The 17,774-nt window shown below is 38.5% G+C and overlaps 2 protein-coding genes across 7 annotated transcripts in view; one reads left to right on the forward strand and one right to left on the reverse strand.

Annotated features, from left to right (window-relative positions):
* Positions 1-4,332, reverse strand: part of ST7L (suppression of tumorigenicity 7 like) — a 59,908-nt gene extending 55,576 nt beyond the window's left edge. For 5 of the 6 annotated variants that reach the window (XR_004234019.1, XR_004234018.1, XM_031967304.1 and 2 more), the window contains exons 1-2: positions 3,725-4,332; positions 1,207-1,289 (exon numbers count right to left, since the gene is read on the reverse strand). Coding sequence is in view for 3 of the 6 variants with exons in the window: in XM_031967304.1 (XP_031823164.1) it covers positions 1,207-1,289; positions 3,725-4,118 (477 nt within the window). In the remaining 3 variants the exon portion in view is untranslated. Of the gene's footprint in view, positions 1-1,206; positions 1,290-3,724 lie in introns of those variants that run through there. The other variant, XM_031967306.1, reaches the window with a different exon arrangement.
* Positions 4,332-17,774, forward strand: part of CAPZA1 (capping actin protein of muscle Z-line subunit alpha 1) — a 43,236-nt gene continuing 29,793 nt past the window's right edge. Inside the window, exon 1 of the mRNA XM_031967307.1 lies at positions 4,332-4,579. Coding sequence (XP_031823167.1) covers positions 4,541-4,579 — 39 coding nt within the window. The 5' untranslated portion in view covers positions 4,332-4,540. The remainder of the gene's footprint in view (positions 4,580-17,774) is intronic.

Here is a 17,774-nt window from a genome sequence, read left to right on the forward strand (position 1 = left end):
TCTTTTCCTTCTTAAGTTTCTTAAAGCATTTTGTCAAGACTTTTCTTTATTACACCATGTAACACACTTATTTATCTTTGTAGCCCAACCAGCAAGCAAGACTGGATGAAGAGCTGGAATTCAGGCTGGCTCCCTTTCTGCTACCATACCAAGTTGTTTCATGCTTGACCTGAAATGGCTTATTTCTATTTCTATTCCTACTGAAACAACCGGGAGTTTTATCTCTGAATTATCGCTGAATGTGGGCCCAGTTTAGTGTCTTCCTAAGAAGTAGGACAAAACTTCTTTAAAAGAGAGAATGTTTCACAAGTGAAAATTATTCCTGAGACATGAAAACTAAAATATGATTGCTTCAAAGTCAGGAAAAATATTGTCCTTTGCCAAACGAACTACTGATGAGTTTTTTTTTTTCCTCCAACAAGTACATTATAAAATACTGGATCCTACTGCTCTTTAATTACTACCAGTGTAGTAATTACCAGTGTAGTAAATACCAGTAGTAATACTACACTGGTATATTTTTTCATAACCTAACTCAAAATATATAAATACAAGAAATTATTAAATACATGATCACATATTGAATACTAATTTACAAAATGTAGAATGAGAGTTAAAGATACTAGAGAAGCCTTAGTTGACTTTTTCATGTATAAAAACCCACTAATTTTGGGAACAACCTTTAACTGTATTTCATGCATATCTAGAATAGAACAAAGTAAGTTTAATCCTGAATAAGACCACGTTTTTATTTCCTTCTTTTGCATATTAAAAACTCAGTGGTTTGAGGTACAACCTTTAGATATATTTTATGCTTGCCTAGAATGTTAAGCTATGAATAAGATTTACAAATAATTTCATTTTGAGGCTTATACTTCATACTTAGCTTTCACCCTGGATTCCTTTAAAAAAGCACAAAAATGAATCAAAAGTAATCCATTTCTTATGATAGTTTTTCACTTTAATTCAATGGTCAGTACATATTAAAGTTACTGTCAAGCATCTGTTACAGCTAAACAAGCACTACTATTTCTATTACAGCTGGAGAGCACCACCTAGAGAGGAGAAGTAAGAACAGAAGAGTTCACTAACGTAAGCATGCTATCCTTGTACTTTTTCAGATATTTACATTCACAATTCACTTTGTTTTTCAAGATTTACCCTAATGAATCCACAACATAAATGAAAAAAATATAAACTACTTACAAATATTAGTCCAGATATTAGAGATGACGTCCCTGTTAGTGCCACATAGAATTTTGGAGTCAAAGAATTTAAAAATGCTGTCACTGCAATGAGAAAATAATGTTCAAGTGAAAAAAAAATAAATTTGTGAGATATTTAATTAGGATGAATATATATATATATATATATGAATGAGTCAATAATGCAGATAAATCTCATTTTAAAAATGCAAATCCCAAAAAGATTACTTGAAGCCAACAACTTCCATTCTGTTATTACTTCTTATGCAGAATTAAAAGATAATCTTCTTAGAATTTTATGTTACTAATCTGTGAAATTCCAAGAAGCATTACAAAATCAGTAAAGTGCTTGCTTTTGTGAAGAAAACTAATAACCTCGTAGTCATAGCCAATTATATTTACTTTTCTAAGTAGATGGAGAGCTAACTAAACTTCTCTCAAGGCTTTACCAAAGACACCAAGTCATTCCTTAATTGTTTTGTGGAGGTAAAGATTTATTTTTTCAAAAGAAATTTGCTTGAAATTTGACCCAGAAAATGGGAGGGCATGAATCAGAAACCATTCATCCTGAGAAAGCCTTTTTGGGATACCTAATATTTAGAGAATCAAAACAACTCAATAATAGATGTAACAGAAAGAGCTCTGAGGACGACTGTGGCCATTGGTTCTGTCCTCACGTGAACTCTAAATAACGGGCTAAATAAACATTTACAGCAGGAAACAGCTTTTCTTACTTTAAATTCTAAGAAGGAAATTTTGAAAAATTAAAAATCAATTATAATTGGAAGAATGGATAGTTAAAATGAGGGATGGAGATTTGTCTTCAGAGAATACTGCAAATACTGAGTGATGACTGCGGTAAAATGGCTAATTTAGGTTCACTCAACTTTTAACAGAAGTGACTTTTTCCATGCTTTGGCTGCATTTCAGAACAATGTTTGCTGTCTAGTAAACCATTTATTGTTTATGGTGGAGCTACATCATATTATTGCTCAGGATAAATAATAATAAAGATTGGGCAGGAACTCAGGAAAACAATTTTTGGAGCAGCAGGAAGGAATATTGTATTTTCCACTTCTTGCTTCACCCCTGTGAAAGGGGCCAGGATCCATCAGTGATAATCTTGTTTCTAATGTAGTGTCCTACCTCCTCCACTTCAACCCAGACCCAGTTCACACGGACTTGATCTTCACCATCATATTTTCATATTCTACTTTTATTACAATTTATGCTTTATTATAAATTATGCCCTCTCTACAAAGGCGAAGAGAACATTCTTCTTCTTTGTACGGCCAAGTTTCAGGATCTAATCAATGTAAATTTAATCAATTTAATCAATCACCCTGGTGGTGAAATTCTGAGCTAAAAAGGACAGGTAACAATGTGCAGCTCAACAACTTTTCCGTCTCATTGAACTCCTCAGCGAACGACTGGTCCAGGGTCACGCAGGCTAATAACACGTTTCCCAGGCAGGACTTCGCCAAGAACATACATGCCCTGCCTGCTGCCTCCCAAAATAGACTCAGAGCTAAAAGGAGCAATCCCACCCTTCTGTAGACCCATACAGGCCAATGAAACCAGCACTGAAGCAGTTAAGTGTCCAAACCCCCAGCTTCTCTCTCTCTCTCTCTCCAAATCCAGGGCGCCTTTGCCTTTACCCAGGGAAGGACTTTCATGATGTAGCTACTGAATGAATTTCTGGACAATTTCTTCTTGTGGCAGTGGAATCAAACTCAAAAAAAAAAAAAAAAAAAAATGGGGGGGGGGGGGAATCCTGATCCATGAGGATTGACTTCGTTCTAAAATGCAACGTTATGACGCTTTATTGTGTTTTTCACCGCGCGGGGGGTGTGGCCAGTCTGACATTTCTGGCTTGGGAGAGCTTTTAAGAATGATGTAAACTCATCGTTTCGAACCCTCCACCTCTATCCCAACCAGGAGAGGAAGGAAAACGAGGTTTTTGCTGATTGTTAAAAAAATATGTGCTTTTAAAGAGAACAGACGTGCTACGCCGCGATGCACTCTTCCCCCGCCCGTCTAGCCGTAGCTGCAATGCGAGTTTGTCCCCGAAGTTTTCAGGTTTAGGCTTTAAAACGGTGAGAAGTTTAAAGACTCTTTTGGAGCAGTTCGTGTTTAGTGGATGCCACGTGCAAGGTTCTGCACCAGCTGTACAAGGGTTTCTGCCCAATATCCATCGATAGAACGAGATCCATCAGTCTCCCCCGGCGCCCCGGTCTGTGAAACGGAGCGGCGGGTCCCGAGGGGAGACCCGAGCACGAAGCAAGGCCAGCCCTCCGCTCCCGGGGTTAAAGGGCTTGGGGCGGGGGAGACGGGGCAGGTCGATAACTAAGTGGAAGCGCCGCTCAGGGAGGACCAGCGGCGGGAGGGAGGGAGACAGGAGGGCAACGCTTCTCCCTCCCCTCCCCCTCACCTTCCGCTCCCCGCCCACGCCCCGGGACCTAGGGGCCCGCGCCCGCCCTCCTCCCCGGGGCCCCCGCCTCAGGGCCGCGGCCTCTCACCCGCCGCCAGGTTCTCACACAGCCTCAGGGGCGCCCTCAAGGCGTAGAGCAGCCCCAGGCCGGCCACGACCCACAGCGAGACGCCGGCCCCTGCTAGCGCGGCCCGCAGGCGCTGCGTCCAGCCAGCGCGCGAGCCCCGGCCCTCGGGAGGGGGAGGAGTGGGCGCCGCCGAGGCCGCCGCCGCCCCGCCGCCGCCGTCCGCCATCTTGCAGGTCCCGCAGACGCTCTGCCGGGAGGAGGCGGAGGCGGCGGCGGGAATCCTGGGATAGCGGCGGACCTGAAGGCGGTTCGGACGGTGATGAGGCACCCTAGGGAACCCGGGGAAGACGACATGCGCCCTCCCTTCCGGCCCTGGGTCCTCGGGGAGGGGCTTCGCCGACGGGCCTGGGATCATACTCCATTCTGGAGTTGGTTATCATTACTCGCGGCTGGCGGAGGCCGAGTCTTCACGGACGCTCCCCTCCCCCCTTCTCCCCTTACGGTTCCCTAAGAGTAGGGTGAGAATGAAGCCGTGCTTTGGGCACAGCGGGAGCAGTCCCTGCTGCCCGGCTATCCCTGGGGCTTCTGCACCGCTCTGGGAAGGGCTGAGGCCCATCGTCATAGCAAGTGCAAGAGCGAGAAAATGAATGGCTAGAGAACCTCCCGAAACAAGCATGGCCTCCCGAGCCTCTTCCGCTCGGTGCCCTTAGCGGACATGGCGCAGCGGCGGACTGGGTTTCCGGGAGCTTCCCCCACCCCCCGCCTCGGGCTCAGTCATCCCGCTTCCTTCCCGGCCTGCTTCGCGCGAGCCGCCGGGCTGGGCCAGAGCAGCCCAAGATGGCCGACTTCGAGGATCGGGTGTCGGATGAGGAGAAGGTAGGGACCGGACCGCCCCTCGCCTCCCTCCGCTCTCCCCCGGCGACTCTGTAGGATAGGGGTTCGGCCCGGCCGGATTGGGGCCTCGAGGGGAGCCCCCAGAAAAAAAGGTCTGCACGGGGCAGGGCCCTTGGGGCGTGCGGCACTCGGGGCGCGCACCTTGTCCGACTTCTCCCCGGAGGGATCCCAGCCGCCTCCCAGTGGCCCCAGTTCCCCATTGCTCCTCGGGCCCGACCCTCTGCCCCTCCCGGGGGCCATGCACCCGCGGCCTCCCAAGAGCCGGAGGTCTCCCCTGCGGAATACTATCGGCGGGCTTCTTTTTAAAACGTGGGGGAGGGAGCCCGTCGCGACAAGTCGCGACATGACATTCCTCTTCCCCACCCCCTTTCTCGTTTTCTCCTCTGCCCGTGACCCCGCTCTGCTCCCCAAGTTGCAGGCGTGACAGGGACGGTGGCAGGGCGAGTCACTTCCTGGTCTGGGTGGCCTCCTTTTATTTATTTATTTTTCTGCCCCTCCTTTCTCAGGAAGGACTGAGACTGTCAGGACTCCACCTCGACTGGGCGAGGCTGCGGGCGCTGCCCTCAGGGAGCCCCGGCCGGGCTCTGCGCCCTCCCCCCCCTCCCTTCCTCCCGGGAGTCGGGCAGCACCTCCCGCAGGTCTTTGGGGGCAGGCGCGTCAGCTTCGGGTCGCGGAGCCGGGCGGGACTGGGCCGGCGCCCGGCATCCGGAGCCCATCCCTCCGGCTCGGCGCTGAAAGGAGCCGCTTGCACCCCTTGGAAAGCGGAGAGGAGTTCACGTAGGCTGAGGCCGGCAGACGGGCGGGGTGGGAGGTCTTCCGGGATCCGGGGTCTGCAGCTTTTTTAGGCCGGCTTTCACGGGCGGGCTCCCGCGTGCTTTTCAGTAATGGAAGTTAATTTGATGCTGAAAGACCTGAATCTTTCTCTATTTTGAAGTACAAGTCATTAACCGTGATTTTTCCAATCCGTTTTGAAGTAAGAATCACAGTAGAATTTCGGTGCATCAAAGGATTTGGACATTGCTGGATTCTGTTAAATGCCTTTGGATATACTATACGTACAGTGTGCCATCGGTTAGTTATTTTTAATAAAGAATGATTGATAAGATAAAGCAGAGAAGTAATTTGTTACCTAGAATTATTATATAAATAGGTTCATTTAGTCGATAAAATATCACCATCTCATGAGTTGAAAGCCAATCAAATCAACTTATACTTGAGCAGAATCCCTTCCACAGTGTGCCAGTAAATGGTTATCGGGCCAGTTCTGGAATGTCTATGGTGATAGTGAGTCCACAATCCCATTTACTTTAGGATAGTTCTAATTATTAGGGATTTTCTCCTTGCATGGAGAGTAAATTTACTTCTTTGTAATTTCCTCAAATTGCACCAAACAAAACTTTGCATTTCTCATCTAAGTGATATCTTTCAAATGCTTGAAGACAACGGGGTCCCCTTTTCTTCTCCCTGTAGTTTTCTCTCAGTTAAAGAAATATTCACAGCTCTGTCAGCCTATCCTAAGGTAACATATATAAAATGGTAATAGTCAATCGGTAGAACTTGCCTCGCAAGGTTGTTATAGGATCACCAGAGATGTTTATGAGAGGCCTTGCAAGCCTTAAATATGGCGCATGAATGTGTATGGGTCTAAGAGTGATCGATCTCTCATCTCCCTGTTTTTGAACAGCTGCTTTTTAAAGCTATTTAAGGTGTATTAGCTTATTTGTCTACCTTATCATCCCTTTGTTTTTTATTGAGTTTGAAGTCTGTTTTTTGTTTTTTTGCTGAGGTAAGGTAATCAGGATTAAGTGACTTGCCCAGGGTCACACAGTTAGGATGGGTTAAGTGTCTGAGGCTAGATTTGAATTCAGGTCCTCCTGATTTCAGGGCTGGTGCTCTATCCACTGTGCCATCTAGCTGCCCCTGAGTTTGAAGTCTTATAAAACTTCAGACCTTTTTTCTAAGAAGTGGCATCTATCAATACCTCCTTTGTCTTGTACTTGTAAAGTTGATTTATTGAATTCAAGTGCAAAATTTTGCATTTATCCCTAATGTCAGGTTCAATCCTGGTCAGTCCTGTAACCTATAACTCCCAAATAAGTAGAAATGACTTTCAGATTAATTATGCTATATGTTCTCCCATTAGTATAGATAATTGAGAAGTGAATACTAAGATTCCTTTCTAACAAATCAATATGGTAATATCCGGGCTAGCTTTCTGGAGGTCCTCAGGACAGGCCTTGGTCTCAGCAGGAGAGTCAGGAATAGAGTCTAAAGTCTTTATTGTCTTCTTCACAGTCTGTTCACTCTGACTGACTGACTCAGGCCCCAGTTCTCTCAGCCCTTAAGTACCCTATTACAATTACATCATTACAGCAGACTGAATATATGCCAACTAGAGGGATTATATCATTTATTGTACTAGATACATATGAACTAGAGAACCATTATCTCATCGATTCCACTGAGTTAGCACCTTGTTGTAAGTATCCTTGTTTCAAGTATACTTCTCCAGAGTTCCAGCCCTTTACAAGTATGATTTGGATCTAGTTTTGTTTTGTTTTGTTATTTTTATTTTTTTATGTGAACACATTGCTTAGCAGACATCTGGCTTTCATACCTCCCCAACTCCGTTTTCAAGATTTTTTTTTGGAACTATTTCATTTTATTATGTGACTAGATCAGGAGATTTTTTTCTTTTTCATATGAGTACATTAGAATTTTGGAGATGGTAAGAAATAAAGGATTTACTCATTTGCAGAACAATAACTATTGCCATCAGGCAGAGTGCTTTACATAGAAATTCTCAATAAATATTTGTAGATTGAGATGTAAAGACCCCAGAGCCTCTTCTCACCACATACTATATACATGGTATATCATAAAGAATTTTATTATGTGAAATGGCTACTAGTAATAACTAATTATTTTCCCCACACCAACACTATTGGGGAAGGTAGATAAGAGGCATCGAACAAAAATTTTAATATCGGTTCCTTAATCATAGAGACTCTGATAGGTAATTTGTCTTTCTCACCAATGCCTAGCACAGGTTTTATTTGTAACATAGTAGGCATTCACTAAATTCTTGTTGGCCTCAGTTTTATACAAGAGAGAACTGAAGCTCAGAAAGATTAAGGGACTTTACCCACAGCTGCCTGTTCTTGGAACTGGGATTTGATTGAGACGATTTCCATTAAACTCACTTCACTGACCAGAGGAAATATTGCAGGGCACACTTTGTAACTAGATAAGCAAAGCATTCTTTTTACGGCTTATGAAAATAATTGTGTAGATTAGTAATGCACCATGATGTATCAGAAAGAACCAGTCTTGGAGTCAAAAGACCCAAGACCCAAGTCACAAACTTACTAACTGTAGGTGGTTAGATGATTCATTGAAGAGAATCCTGGACCCAGAGGCAGGAAAACCTGAGTTTAAATCCAGCTTCAGACACTTAATAGTTGTGGGATCCTGAGCAATTCCCTTAACTTCTTTATTCTTCAGTTTCCTCATTTGTAAAATGGAGATAATAAAAATAGCACCTCTCTCCTGCTATCTACAGTGTGATCTTCAGCAAATATCAGAGCCTCCTAAGTGAATATGATACCTGTCTTAGCTAAGGTTGTGGGCCTATGCTGCCAGTCAGAAGTCAACATTTATCAAGTATTACCATATATCGGGTTTACTGTGTCATTACTAAATAAGTAAATTTTTTAGTTTTGTTCAATTAGAATAGGCATAATTCTTTCCTGACATAAAATTCAATATATCTGTAGCCCCACTGTAATCAGTCATGCTCATTTTAACACTTTCTATTTTTAATTATTCTTAGTCCAATGAATCAGATAATAAGAAAATATTTTTTGGTTATTATGTTTATGGTTATGAATCTTTTAAAGTTGATAAAAAAATAAGTATTCTTTAAATTAAATTTTAGCCTTCTCTCCTTCACAATAGTGATGTTATTTTAAAAAAAATTTTTTTTTAAAAACCCAAAATTTGTTTTCCAATTTTTTGCAGGGAAATCTGAGTTTTCTGCTGTTGCCTCTTTTGAACTGTGACTTTATAGGTACATTTGGTTTGTATAGGTTGTAAACAGAAATAGTTTAAGAGGGTTTTTGTTTCTAGTTTTGGCATGGGTTTTTGGAAGGCTATTTTATTATTTTGTTTTGATATCACATTTATTTTCAGAGATTTCTCTTTCTACCCCTCTCCTGTCAGCAGACCTTCCCTTGACAATTTAGCAAAAGTAGAGGTTGGTTTTTGTAACAGTAATATTGAGTATGTTTTTACTATTTTTAGTCTTTATATAATTTGATTTTTTTCTGAAATACTAAATATTTTCCTAAAGAGATGTAATTTGAGATTTATTGGTTGATAGGGACTTCTTATTTTGCATGCATTTATCAGGGAAAAAAAAAAACTAATGAAATCAGTAAATTTCTCAGCTATAACTGTTGAAGTTTTTATGACTTCAACAAAGAGGAAGTGGGTTCTTTCAAGTTCTGCATTTTTACCTGAAATGGTCACAATCTTTTCAAATGAACCAGGAAGCTGAAAGTGCAGAAATTTGCAAAAATACTTCTAGTCTTAGTCCTAAGACAGTAAGATTCTTCAGCACATAAATTGTCAAACATATGAAGAAGCATTTTTCAAAAGAAAAATGCAACTATTAGCTATATGAAAGAATGCCCCAAGTCACTATTAATAAGTGAAATTTGGACAACTCTGAACATTCACAGCTGTCATTCATAATGTGACGACAAAAATGACAAATGTTAGCGGTATTACACTGATAGTGATGCTGTAACTTATTTTATTCGTTTTGGAAACATACTATGGAATTATGTGAGAAAAATCACTAAATTCTATGTATTCTTTGATGCAGCCATGCTACCACTGAGCTTAGAAGGTCAGAAGGAAAGGTATCATATATATAAAAATGTATATAGGAGCATGTTTTATGGGAGTAAAGAATTAGAAGCAAAATAGATGCCTGTTCACTAGTGGTTTAATAAATTGTAACATTTGAAGATAATTATGGCAGTATAAGAAATTATGAACCTGGAGAAATTCAGAAAAACTTAGCAAGATGTATATTAATAGATGAAAAACAATTCACAGACTTCAATAATATAAAAGAAAACAAGAATGTCATCACTGACTTCATAAGATTAATAATGAAACATACCTTTTCTTAGCAAAGAAGGGCTAGACTGTCTGTATGTAAGAAGGCAGATAATTCCAATCATTGATAGTGATTTTTTGAAAATTATTTTTTAAAAAAAAGTAACATGTCACTTCTGGTTTCACTGATGTGAGAATGAACATAGTTGCTTAATTCCAAATATTCTGAACAATACTTAATTAGAATGTCTGAAATAATCTAACTTTGGCTAAGGATTTATGGATACTAAATTGCTATTTCCATTGTTTTCTTGATATAAATGTGTGATATAAAGCAGACAACTTTGTCTGAAAATAACTGACCATCCAAAAAAAAAAAAATACCTCTGCTTTAGCTAATTCTTTTCTCTTCTAACTATTCGAACTTTTGTACAATTTCCAAGGTGGCTGTCAGTATTCAGTGTGTTGTCTTAAACTTTCTCAAAACAGTAGTTTTGAAGCTGTCAAGTGAAAATAAATGGCTGTGTATCCTACGTGGTTTTCTCATCTTTGATGTATAAAAGAGGAGTGTCAACAAAACTTGTGAAAGGAATTTTTGTTTGAGTTTTCAATATTCCCACTAAATTTTCTGAAAGATAGGAAAAGTAATCTTACTGAAAAAAATATATATTATTCCTGGATATATAATAATAATATTTGTGGGTTTCTGGTCCCATTTTCTAACAATGTCAAGTCACAACATATCCATGCCAGTTCAACCGTCAAAACCCATGTCCATGGTCTACTGCAACCAGGGACTCCATCTACTCTGCTGGTGTTCTACCTCTCTCCTCTGATATCCAAGAATATCCTTGGATTACAGGAATTCTCCATTGATTCCCTTTCATTTTTGTCATGTGACCAGACTTTAAAAATAATAATAATAATATCCTTTACTACATTTCTCCTTCGTTGTTGCTTATTAGTTGTATGTCAAAGCCTTATACCCACAATGTGTCTCTCCATTGCCTTCTGGATAATACTCATTTTTAATTCTTTGTGACTGTAATGTTACATGGCTTACAGACATACCCTACCACCAGTAGGGTATATAAAGGGGGAGGGGGTTGTTTCAGGAAGAAGTTTGGTATTATTAAAAGAGCTGGATGATTTGTTAAAAGCAATTGAAGCCCTATTTCATTAGTGCTGGAAAGAAGTGAGAAATCATCTTAACTAAGGTTATTGTCATGTAAGTGCAAAGAATGGAATAATGATGATAAAAATGAGACTTCTAGGTAGTATAGTGTTAGAGTGCTAGAGACCTAGAAGTTGGAAGATGTGAGTTCAAATATGCCTTCATGCTGTGTGACCCTGGGGAAGTCCCTGCATTTATGTCTGCCTCAATTTCCTCATCTATAAAAATAATAATAGAACCTACCTCCCAGAATCTCTCTCAATATTAAATAAAGTAGTTTAGATTAGATATATTAGATAAAGTGTTTATGTTGCATTTAGTACAATGCCTGGCACATACAGGTTCTATATTAATGCTTGGTTCTATAATTACAGGTTCTGTATTAATGTTCAGAAAGAAATGAGTTAAAGAGAAGAAAGAAAATGAGTTGTGATGTTGAATTTATAATACCTGTGAAGTGTTTCTGCTTAAAATATCCTTTAGGAAGTTGATAGTGAGGGACTGGAGAAAAAATATGGATGAATATACTGGTCTGTGAGACATCTAAACAGAGATAATTAAATCTCGGAACTGATGAGGTTACTGAGATAAAATATAAAGAGACAGAAACTGAGACTAAAGCTTTGACTTGCAAATCCACAGCCAGAGAGTACAATATAGATGATTGTTGTTTATTTTTTTGTTTTGTTTGGATTAAAAGAAACTGAAAAGTGGTCAACAGAAGAACCTACAGAGTAGTGCGGTGCAAGAGGACAGGGTAGTTAACATTGAAGTACTACATAGAGAGGTCAAAAAGGATAAGGACTGAGAAAAGTATCAGATGACAAATAGGAGGTCTCTAATAACTTTAAAGAGAACAGTTTCAGTTAAAGGAAGTCACAAACCCGATTGCAAGATATTGAGAAATGAGGGACATGGGGACAGTAAGAGTATGTAGCTTTTTCTGTCTAATTAAATATGAAAGGATATAAAGATGTAGGAGATATTTGTTTGAAAACCAATAGTACCTTCAACTTCAGTACTTCTCAGGTATGTCCTCAAACAGATCTGTGATCTTACCATTGTGCATAGTCCCTTCAGCAATTCAGTTCACAATACATCTTTGTCAGCCCATTCTGTGCAATACTTGTCCATGATCTAACATAATGCTACCAAGGTGTTGCCTCAGGAGGTCCTCCTCCAGCATTGAAGTGCATTTCTCAATTTGTTCTGGTATTATGAGGATTCCAGTGGAGCACACAGAGACTATCTGTTCCTCATACCAAATCACCAGCTTTCCCCCCCCCCCTTTTTTTTTTCCCAATTATACCCTTGTTTGATATCCTTGATATCTGTTCTTTGTGGTTCCTTATTGATGTATTTCATCCTGCTCATATCCGCTCTGTATCTGTCTAGTGAAGTACTCATTTTTGATGCTTCTAAAAAATGGAGCATTCATTATCTACCTAGCAGTAGAATGTACTGATTATAACCAAACTGGTATAATCTCTTCGTTTAAAACAAAGCCAAGAGTCCTCTTTCATATAAGGATTTTCATTATTCCCCTCTCTCTAAATTGCAAAATACTTTGTTTTTAAATATTTTGTATTTGTGCTTATTGTATATATATTTATATACATGCTTCTCTACCCCCATTAAAACGTAAGCTGTTTGTTCAAATAATCAGAGCAAGGAAATTTTTGTGTTTTTGTATTTTATCCCCCAAATCCAGCTTAGTGCTTGATATATAGCAGGTATTTAATGAGCTATCATTGATTGATAATTTGAAAAGAATATATAACCCACCAACCCATCCAAAAGTATTCCCTCTCCCACCCTCACCTTCCACCCCAGTGTGTGCAATATTCATAGTACTTACTTCTTTTGATTAAGCCTTTAAAAGTCCTTATAGACCAATTTCCCTAATGAATATTGATGCAAAAATCTTAAATAAGATATTAGCAAAGAGATTACAAGAAATTATCCCCAGGACAATGCACCATGACCAAGTAGGTTTTATACCAGGAATGCAGGGTTGGTTCAATATTAGGAAAACTATTAGCATAATTGACTATATCAATAGCCAAACTAACAAAAATCATATGATTATCTCAATAGTTACAGAAAAGGCATTTGACAAAATCCAGCACCCATTCTTATTAATACTAGACAGTATAGGAATATGGAGTTTTCCTGAAAATGATCAGTAACATCTATTTAAAACCATCAGCAAGCTTTATATGTAATGAGGATAAATTAGAACCATTCCCAGTAAGATCAGGGGTGAAACAGTAGGATAGCCCACTATCACTATTACTATTTAATATTGTATTAGAAATGTTGGCTTTATCAATACGAAAAGAAAAAGAAATTAAAGGAATTAGAATAAGTAATGAGGAAACCAAATTTATCATTCTTTGCAGATGATGTGATGGTATACTTAGAGAATCCTAGAAAATCAACTAAAAAACTACTAGAAACAATTCACAACTTTAATGAAGTTGCAGGTTACAAAATAAATCCACATAAATCATCAGCATTTTTATATATTAAAAACAAAGTCCAGCAACAAGAGATACAAAGAGAAATTCCATTTAAAATAACTGTAGATAATATAAAATATTTGGGAGTCTACCTGCCAAAGCAGTCAGGGACCATATGAACACAATTATAAAATACTTTCCACACTATAAATAAAGTCAGATCTAATCGGAAAAATATTAAGTGCTCATGACTAAGCTGAGCTAATATAATAAAAATGACAGTATCTAAATCTACTTGTTTAATGCCATACCAAACTCCCAAGAAATTATTTTACAGTTAGAAAAAAATAATAACAACAACAAAAGGTAAAAAATTTCAAGGGAATTAATGGAAAAATGCAAATGAAGATGGCCTAACTATACCAGATCTAAAACTATATTACAAAGCAGCAGTCATCAAAACCATTTGATACTGGCTAAGAAATAGAGTAATCAATCAGTGGAATAGGTTAGATTCCCAAGACACAATAGTCATGACTATAGTAATCTAGTATTTGGTAAACCCAAAGACTCTAGCTTCTGGGATGAGAACTCACTGTTTGACAAAACTTGTTGGAAAAATTGGAAATAAGTATGGCAGAAACTAGGTATTAAACCACACCTAACACCTTATACCAAGATAAGGTCGAAATGGGTTCATGATTTAGACGCAAAGATTGATACTATAAGCAAATTGGAAGAACAAAGGATAGTTTACCTCTCAGATCTGTGGAAAAGGAAGGAATTGTGGCCAAAGAAGAACTAAAGTTACATTATGGAATGCAAAATGGATAATTTTGATTATAGTAAGTTAAAAAGTTTTTTGTACAAACAAAATCAATGCAGATAAGATTAGAAGGGAAGAAATAAACTGAGGGGAAAAAATGTTTACAACCAAGGGTTCTAATAAAGGACTTATTTCTAAAACATAGTGAATTGACTCAAATTAATAAAAATTGAGTCCATTCAACAATTGATAAATGGTCAAAGCATATGAACAGACAATTTTCAGATGAAATTGAAACCATTTCTAATCATATGAAAAGGTGCTCTTAATCAGAGAAATGCAAATTAAGACAACTCTGAGGTACCACTACACACCTCTCAGATGATAAGAGAGACTAATGATAAATATTGGAGGGACTGTAGGAAAAGTGGGACACTATTGTTGGTGAAGTTGTGAATTAATCCAACCCTTCTGGAGAGCATTTGTAACTATGCCCACAGGACTATCAAAATGTGCATGCCCTTTGATCCAGCAGTATCTCTACTGGGCCTGTGTCCCAAGGAGATCATAAAGGAGGGAAAGGGACCCACATGTGCAAAAATGTTTGTGGCAGCTATTTTTGTAGTTGCAAGGAACTGAAAACTATTGGGGAATGGCTAATTAAGTTATGGTACATGAATGTTATGGATTATAATAAGAAAGGATCAGCAGGATTGATTTCAGAAAAAAAGTCTTACATGAACTGATGCTAAGTGAAGTGAGCAGAACCAAGAGAATATTGTAAGCAAGATTTACACGATGATCAATTCTGATGGACATGGCTCTTTTCAACAGTGCAGCGATGCAGGCTATTTCCAATGATCTTGTGATGGAGAGAGCCCTCTGTACCCAGAGAGAGAGGACTGCAGGGACTGAAAGTAAATCATAACATAGTATTTTCATTTTTGTTGTTGCTGTTTGCTTACTTTGCTTTTCTTTCTCATTTTTTCCCCCTTTTTGATCTGATTTTTCTTGCGCAGCATGATAATTGTGGAAATATGTATAGAAGAATTGTATCTAGCATATATTGCCTTGCCTTTTAGGGGGAAAAGAGGGAAGAGGGAGAGGAAAAAATTAGGAATACAAGATTTTGTGAAGGTGAATGTTGAAAATTATCAATGCATATGTTTTGAAAATAAAGTTTTAATTTAAAAAAAAAGAATGTAAACAGATTTTTTAAAAAGACTTGTTGTGGGAGAAGGTTGTGTTAATTTATCAGATTAGCTGGCAATTCAACATTTTAAGGAAATAAGACACAATTTATCAAAGTTTTAATGAAACAATGGGGGGGGACTAGTCAGGGTATATTATAATGACAGTTTTTATACAGATGTAAATTAGCTCAAGATGACTGCTTAGCCTTCTAATTCTGAAATTCTCTGATCTGTAACCTTGGAGATAGAAATATTCAGATACAGATTTTGCCTACTTGATAGCAGCTAGGAAAAAGCATATCAAATACAACTCAAAACATACTATAAACCAGTATAAACCAAACAAAATCTAAATACTTTCTAAAACTACTATATTAAAATAGGGTATCTTCAGAACCAAAATGATTTCATTCTATTCAAATCCGTCTTAATCTTGTGGTAAGGCTATACTCTGGTAACTTTTAACGGTCAACATTTATTATTATCATGTTGTCAGGCTTACCAAATAGCATTTTCATATACTGTAGCACATTACCATACATCTTTACACTAAGATTTTGTGTCCTGTGATTCGTAGCATCATCAGAGAAATGCTGGTGTTTAAAAGATTGGCTTTTGTAATAGTACCACTTGCCGAGCTGTGTCTCAAATGCAATACATCCCTATTCTGTCACTTTCATTGATTAGTTATGGAATTAATTACCCCTCTGAGGAAGAAAATGTCCAAGATTTTGGGGTAAATTGAGATTTGGCCTCAAAGCCAAGAAGATATGGGTTCAAGTTACATAGATTTGACATGTTGTTCCTATTCAATAAACTGTATTGGCTCCCAGTCACTTCCAGGTTCAAATAAGACTTTTTGTTTGGGGTTCAAAGCCTTCACAACCTGTTTTTAATTACTTTTCTAGTGTTTTACACCTTATATTCCTTCATCCTCAGTCTAATGACACTGTCCTCCATACTATTCTTTCAAAAAATATACTCCATCTCCTGACCCTAGACATTTTCACTGATTGTCCACAATGCTTAGAATGTTCTTTTTTTATCTGTACCTCTTGGCTTCAAATTACAGCTAAAAGTTGGGAACCTTCTCCAGGAAGCTTTTTTCTGACACCTCTTAATTCTAGTGTTTTCTTTCTATTGGTTATTTATAAATGTTGTATACATACAGAGAGATACACATATACCTGTAGATATCTTGTATGTGTCATTTCTCTGTCCTCACTCTCCCCATTAGACTGTGAGTTCTTGGAGAATAGGGAGTATCTTCTACCTTTCTTTGTATCCCCAGTGCTTAATTCATTTTCATCCTTGAATGCTCATTTTTTTTTTTTTTATAGCTTTTTATTTACAAGATATATGCATGGGTAATTTTTCAGCATTGACCCTTGCAAAACCTTCTGTTCCAACTTTTCCCCTTCTTCCCTTCACACCCTCCCCTAGATGGGAGATAGATCAATACATGTTAAATATGTTAAACTATATGTTAAACACAATATATGTATATATATCCATACAATTATCTTGCTGCACAAGAAAAATCTGACTTAAAAATAAGGTAAAAATAACCTGAGAAGGAAAATAAAAACACAAGTGGACAAAAACAGGAAAGGAAATGCTATGGTTGTGGTCTATACTCATTTCCTATGTTCTTTTGCTGGGTGTAGCTAGTTCTCTTCATTATTGGACAATTGGAACTGATTTGGATCCTCTCATTGTTGAAAAGAACCACGTCCATCAGAATTGATCATCATATAGTATTGTTGTTGAAGTGTATAATGAGCTCCTGGTCCTGCTCATTTCATGTAAGTCTCTCCAAACCTCTCTGTATTCATCCTGCTGGTCATTTCTTTTTCTTTTTCTTTTTTTTTTTTTTAATAGCCTTTTATTTACAGGTTATATGCATGGGTAACTTTACAGCATTAACAATTGCTAAACCTCTTGTTCCAATTTTTCACCTCTTACCCCCTACCCCCTCCCCTAGATGGCAGGATGACCAGTAGATGTTAAATACATTAAAATATAAATTAGATACACAATAAGTATACATGACCAAACCGTTATTTTGCTGTATAAAAAGAATCAGACTCTGAAATATTGTACAATTAGCTTGTGAAGGAAATAAAAAATGCATGTGGGCATAAATATAGGGATTGGGAATTCAATGTAATGGTTTTTAGTCATCTCCCAGAGTTCTTTCTCTGAGTAGTTAGTTCAGTTCATTACTGCTCCATTGGAAATGATTTGGTTGATCTGATTTGCTGAGGATGGCCAGGTCCATCAGAACTGGTCATCATATAGTATTGTTATTGAAGTATATAATGATCTCCGGTCCTGCTCATTTCACTCAGCATCAGTTCGTGTAAGTCTCTCTCAGGCCTTTCTGAAATCATCCTGTTGGTCATTTCTTACAGAACAGTAATATTCCATAATATTCATATACCACAATTTATTC

This window comes from Sarcophilus harrisii, chromosome 4 (assembly GCF_902635505.1).
Source record: "Sarcophilus harrisii chromosome 4, mSarHar1.11, whole genome shotgun sequence".
NCBI classification, from domain to species: Eukaryota; Metazoa; Chordata; class Mammalia; order Dasyuromorphia; family Dasyuridae; genus Sarcophilus; species Sarcophilus harrisii.